The 6,848-nt window shown below is 39.5% G+C and overlaps 1 protein-coding gene across 1 annotated transcript; it reads left to right on the top strand.

Moving 5' to 3' along the window:
* Positions 1-1,895: 1,895 nt before the first annotated feature.
* On the top strand, positions 1,896-4,552 carry LOC123466190 (olfactory receptor 7A17-like). Its single transcript, XM_045166744.1, has one exon. It carries the CDS (start codon positions 3,422-3,424, stop codon positions 4,451-4,453), a length of 1,032 nt encoding a protein of 343 aa, XP_045022679.1. The 5' UTR covers positions 1,896-3,421; the 3' UTR covers positions 4,454-4,552.
* Positions 4,553-6,848: the final 2,296 nt, after the last annotated feature.

Below are 6,848 nucleotides of genomic sequence, written 5' to 3'. Positions count from 1 at the left end.
TCATCTAAGTTAAATTCACCCATTCCAGTCCGTTTTAGTTTGCTGATTCCTAGAATGTTGACGTTCACTCTTGCCATCTCTTGTTTGACCACTTCCAATTTGCCTTGATTCATGGACCTGACATTCCAGGTTCCTATGCAATATTGCTCTTTACAGCATCAGACCTTGCTTCTATCACCAGTCACATCCACAGCTGTGTATTGTTTTTGCTTTGGCTCCATCCCTTCATTCTTTCTGGAGTTATTTCTCCATTGATCTCCAGTAGCATATTGGGAACCTACTGACCTGGGGAGTTCCTCTTTCAGTATCCTATCATTTTGCCTTTTCATACTGTTCATGGGGTTCTCAAGGCAAGAATACTGAAGTGGTTTGCCATTCCCTTCTCCAATGGACCACATTCCGTCAGACCTCTCCACCATGACCTGTCCGTCTTGGGTGGCCCCACATGGGATGGCTTAGTTTCATTGAGTTAGACATGGCTGTGGTCTGTGTGATTAGATTGACTAGTTTTCTGTGATTGTGGTTTTTATTTATTTTTTTTTTAATTTTATTTTTTAACTTTACAATATTGAATTGGTTTTGCCATATGTCAAAATGAATCTGCCACAGGTATACACATGTTCCCCATCCTGAACCCTCCTCCCTCCTCCCTTCCTGTACCATCCGTCTGGGTCTTCCCAGTGCACCAGCCCAAAGCATTCAGTATCGTGCATTGAACCTGGATGGCGACTCATTTCATATATGATATTATACATGTTTCAATGCCATTCCCCAAAATCATCCCACCCTCTCCCTCTCCCACAGAGTCCAAAAGACTGTTCTATACATACATTTCTGTTTGCCTGCATGCATGTTAAGTGGCTTCAGTTGTATCTGATCTTTGTGACCATATGGACTGTAGCACACCAGGCTCCTCTGTTCATGGGATTCTCCAGGCAAGAATACTGGAGTGGCTTTCATTCCCTCCTCCAGGGGATCTTCCTGACCCAGGAATTGAACCTGCCTCTCTTATGCCTCCTGCCTTGGTAGACAGGTATTTTTTTTTTTTTACCACTAGTGCCACCTGGAAAGGCCTTGTTTCCATATAAGTACACATATATTCACATATCTTTCTGAAAGTACAATAGTAATTAGCCTCCATTAAAATAAATAAATTTATATTAAAAAAAGAAAAGCAATAGGTGTATACCTGTGGCGGATTCATTTTGATATTTGGCAAAACTAATACAATTATGTAAAGTTTAAAAATAAAATAAAAATAAAATAAAATGTATATATAAAAAAAACAATAATAGGAATGAAAAGAGAAAAACAACTACAGATATGTACAGATTGTGATAATAAAAGGATATTATGGAAAAAAAAATAGTGACCATGGCAGTTGAAGTCTCTGATGATTAGGATTTTGCATTGTCATGGTAAAGTAATAATACAATGAACATCTAATATAATATAATATAACATCTTCAGGCATGAATCCTATGAAAAAATTTATTCAGGACAAAAGGATGGATTGACATGGTGTCAGAGTATAGTTTGAAAAGCCTTTTGCATGTTGAACAAAGACCAAAATAGCATTGGGGTATGCTCATCAGATTTATTTTAAAAATATGACAGTGCTTAAACTCCAAGAATAACAAACACACGATGCCCCATAAGAAAACTGGGAAAGAGCTTCCCTCATTCCCTATAGAACAGTAAAAAATTGGTCAAAGAAATGGAAAAGATTTTGGGAATCTTTCTTCTATTGCTTTATATAAAACACGTTTAGCTTTTGTTGTTTTCCTTTGGATAGTCATTTTTGTTGGTGGCTCAGATGGTAAAGCATCTGCCCACGATGAGGGAGACCTGGGTCAAGAAGATCCCCTGGAGAAGGAAATGGCAACCCACTCCAGTATTCTTGCCTGGAAAATTCCGTGGATGGAGGAGTCTTGTGGGCTACAGTCCATGGGGGTAGCAAAGAGTCGGACACGACTGAGAGACTTCACTTCACTTTATTTACTTTGCCTGTTTTTCTTTTGGGGTAGTCAAATATTTCAAGTTTCATTCATTATAAAAGTATAACTGTTCTGTCAAGGTAAACATGTATTTTTCTTTTTGAAAATTATTTTTCCTGGTCATCAAGTAGAGATAACTGGAATTGAAAAGTTGCCAAACAAAGGAAGGTTTAATTCATCATGTAGTCTCAGGGACTATTAGAGCTTGTTAAATCTTTTACCCACTAATGTCTATTTCATTTCCCTCTCTTCTCTCTCCCTCCGCCTCTCTTTCACACATGCACATACTTTTTATATTTCTTTAAATACAAAGCTGAAAGTGATCATAAAAATTAACCCCAAGTTTATTGGTCCATGGGCAGTCTGTGAACTGGAATTTCTGGGTACCAATTATACATTCTGCAGGAGAAAGATGATCTGACATGGTCAGCTTGAGTTATAATGGTATATGGTGTAAGAAGGGTGGTTCTGGGTGAGAAATGTGTGGTAGGAACATATCGCAGGAGGACATGGTGTGAGAGTGTGTGTGAGCTTGTGCCTTGAGAGCAGTTCTTAAAGCAGAGGCACTTGGACTCGTATGTTAAGGTGCCCTATATCACGGACCCCAAACCTCAGTCAGCAGAAGGTACTAAGGATGGGAGATGCTATAATTCACAGGATGCTTTTGCAACTAAATTCATAAAGTACAAAGAACAAGCATTTTCCTTAGGCCTTTTGTAGTGGCCATTCCTTCGCCAGGCACATATTTCTCTTGATATCATACTACATCCTTCCCTACCTTTCTTGAGCTCTCTGTTCAACTCTCACCTTGTTTGCTGGCCTTACCTGAACACTCAGGACATGAAAATACCTCCTACTACTCTCTTTTATATCTAGCTTTGTTTTCTTCACACCAACTGTTATTACTTGACAAATTATATTTATACATCATCTTTCACCATCACTGGATTGGACACTTTTGTTTTTCAGCACCATCTATTGGTTTCCTGTATTTGTTTGGAGGGACTTGACAGGTGGCTCAGTGGTAGAGAATCTATCTGGCAATGCAGGAAAGGCGGGTTCAATCCCTGGGTAGAGAAGATCACCCGGAGAAGGAAATGGCAACCCATTTCAGTATTCTTGCCTGGAAAATCCCATGGACAGAGGTGCTTGGCAGGCTACATACAGTCCGGGGAGTCTCAAAAGTGCCAGATCCGGATTAGCGACTAAACAATATGTGCTTTTGAACATGGTTGACACTAAATATACATTCTTCAAATGTATGAAAGTATTTCTCATTAAAACTGTAGAATGCATGATTTTCTTTGGGAATATGCTGAGAAGGGGTCAAAAATGCCCAGGTAGAGATGAAATAGAACTTTTCTAAACACAAGATATTAAAATTAATTTATTGAGAGCAAAATAGAAATTGCACTATGTGAGTAATGCCAATTTGTGTGAAAATTACTCATGTTATTTTCGTTTTTCCTCGTAGTCACCTCCACCACATGGAACCAGGTAACAATACACAATTTTCTGAATTTTTTCTTCTGGGATTCTCAGAAGATCCAAAATTGCAGCCCCTTATCTATGGGCTTTTCCTCTCCATGTACCTGATCACTGTGTTTGGAAACCTGCTCATCATCCTGGTCACCATCTCTGACTCCCACCTTCACACCCCCATGTACTTCTTCCTCTGCAACTTGTCCTTTGTAGACATCTGCTTCACCTCCACCACTATGCCTAAGATGCTGCAGAATATCGAGAACAAGAGCAAAGTCATAACATATGAAGGCTGCATCGTCCAGGTGTATTTTTACATATTCTTTGCAGGAGTAGATGACTTCCTCCTGACAGTGATGGCCTACGACCGCTTTGTGGCCATATGCCAGCCCCTGCACTACACAATCATCATGAACCCTCGGCTCTGTGGACTGCTGGTATTGGTGTCCTGGATGATGAGTGCTATGTATTCCTTGTTACAAACTTTAATGGCCTTGCAGTTGACCTTCTGTACAGAGGTGGAAATTCCCCACATTTTTTGTGAACTCAATCAGATGGTCCAACTTGCCTGTTCTAACACCTTTCTTAATGACATGGTGATGTATTTGGCATCAGTGCTACTAGCTGGTGGGCCGTTTGCTGGTATCCTTTACTCTTACTCTAAGATAGTCTCTGCCATACGAAGAATCTCATCGACTCAGGGAAAGTTTAAAGCATTTTCCACTTGTGCATCTCATCTCTCAGTTGTCTTTTTATTTTATTGTATGAGCCTAGGAGTGTACCTTAGCTCTGCTGCTACACACAGCTCACACTCAAGTGCAATAGCCTCCGTGATGTACACTGTGGTCACACCCATGCTGAACCCCTTCATCTACAGTCTGAGGAACAATGACATAAAGAGGGCTCTGAAGAGAGTCTATGGAATAGTAGCTATAAAAAGGCCAATTGTCCTGGGGCAGATGAAGTGCCCTTGACTGCATTTCTCAAAGCCTGAGAATCATTAATTGTGACACTTTCCTCAGTGTGGAATAAAAATTGCTCCTTCTACTTATTTCCTTGGATATCCATTTTTATAAAAATTCAACTTTTCTAATGTTAAGTTTAAAAATAAAATAAAATTAAAAAAAAAAAATTCAACTTTTCTAAACAATCTTGGTTACTCACTTCATTAAAGATTCTTTTCATTCAATCATTTAGGTATTTTTTTTTTAAGTTGTGCTTTTTCCTACTTCAAAATTTTCCAAACTTTGAATATAAAATATTTGGACATTTCTATTTTTTATGGAGTGACACGAGGAATAATACTTTCTTAAATGACAAATGTCATCCTGAGTAATTTTTGCCTTGCTCTGGAAAAAAAATGTCATGAGATATATTACTAATGTAAAAAAGTATACAAGTGAAAACCAAGGCAATTTATATAATTTAATAAAAGGGTTGACTGAATCAGAGGGTGTGGAGCTATGGATAAGGAGGGTTGATTGCAATGTTACAGGCAGATTTTCAATTGCACAAGGTGCCATTGCTCCAAACTCTGCATTATTCAAGGGTAAATCTTTCTATATGTATAGCGTGTGTATATATCTCATGATCAAAGATGACTCACTAGAGAGCTTGACTGCCTATCCAGTCATGTGGTTCAGTTCACAATTTGTGCAAACATGTTTGCCAATATCCTGCTTACCTGGGAGGAAACTGCAATGGAATAACTTTTTAATATAATTTTCTGTAATACAATTAAAAAGCAGTAGTGAATGCTATCTTTAAATATCAGAATCAATGCATAGTATGAGATTATTGAAGTTGATCTCAGTTCTATACCATTTTTAATTTTATTCAGTTACTTTTTGCTGCATAACCATTCATCCTAACAGTAACTGCTCTAATATGATGTTTTTATTATCAAATGAGATTTAATATTAAAGAGTTGTTCTGATCTCTGCTGGATTTCTCATGAGTCTATGTTTCTCATCAATTCTATATCTTGGAACTCTAAAGCTCATCCATAAGGTTGTATGGAGCCAGGTAGCAATTATTTTTTTCATTAATATATGATAGTCTACTCCATTTTTTGTGTAATTTAATCTTATGCTTATGTATGTGTCCTCAGTGGTGTCTGATCTTTGTGACCCCAGGAACTGTAGCTCATCAGGCTCCTCTGTCCATGGGATTCTCCAGGCAAGAATACTGGAGTGGGTTGCCATTTACCCTTCTGGGGATTTTTGTGATCCTGGGATCGAACCTACATCTCCTGCATCTCCTGCATTGGCAGGTGGATTCTTAACCACTGAGCCCCCTGGGAAGCCCCAATTTTAACCTTATAGCTTGTGCGGAAAAGTTTATCATCGGTGACATCAGTATTACGGTGGCAGAAGACACTCCCTTTGTTTCTCCCCTCAATCTACAACTTGTAGATAACATCATTTATAAATAAAGTTTTTTTTTTTTCTACCCAACACATCGGGACACCAGAGATACACACAGTTGTACATCTGAAGGTGAGCGGATTTTTCACATGGAGGAAGTGGAGCCAGGGGAACAGCAGAGGCAGTGATGCTGATCCCAGCCCATGGCTGAGGCAGCTAAGCTCACAGCCCCAGAGCACCTGGGAGTCCCACTGGAGGTGGTGCCCGTAACCCTGGCCTCCAGGATGCAGTGGCACATGCAGCCCCAGGGAACCAGATATCAGTGGGGGTGGGGGGGGCTCAAGCAAGGTCACCCTGCATGTGGTAAGAGCAACTACCACTCTGGGAACCCCCAGCAAAGATGCCAGCCACATCAGGGACACTGACAACACCAGGTCACCAGTGATGCTGGCGGCACAAACATTGATGGGAAGGACAATGACAATGCCTCTGGAAGAGGCCATGAAATGCAAAAAATGTAGTTCCTCAAATATAGCCAGGAGCAGCTCATGTGAAACAAGCCAAAAACTTGTGCCACAAAGTCACTTAATTAATGCATATATATGAAATTTAGAAAGATGGTAACGATAACCCTGTATGAGAGACAGCAAAAGAGACACAGATGTATAGAACAGTCTTTTGGACTCTGTGGGAGAGGGAGAGGGTGGGATGATTTGGGATAATGGCTTTGAAATATGTATAATATCATATATGAAATGAAAAAGTAAATAAATAAATAAATGAACTACCCCCCCCCCAAAAAAAAAATGAAAATGCAGAAGGACCTCTGTTAGCAATCTGTTGAATTGTTAGAATCAAAGTATACAAGGCTTTACCTATAAAAGAAAACTGCTCCTTCAAATGCACGGACAGAGGAGCAAACCACTGAGCACCATGAAAAACCACGGTAACATGGAATCACAAAGAGAAAACGACAGTTTTCCATGAACTAATTCAACGTCAT

Source organism: Bubalus bubalis, chromosome 9 (genome assembly GCF_019923935.1).
Source record: "Bubalus bubalis isolate 160015118507 breed Murrah chromosome 9, NDDB_SH_1, whole genome shotgun sequence".
NCBI classification, from domain to species: domain Eukaryota; kingdom Metazoa; phylum Chordata; class Mammalia; order Artiodactyla; family Bovidae; genus Bubalus; species Bubalus bubalis.
The sequence above is the reverse complement of the archived record's forward strand: the minus strand, read 5'-3'. Positions and strand labels throughout refer to the sequence as shown.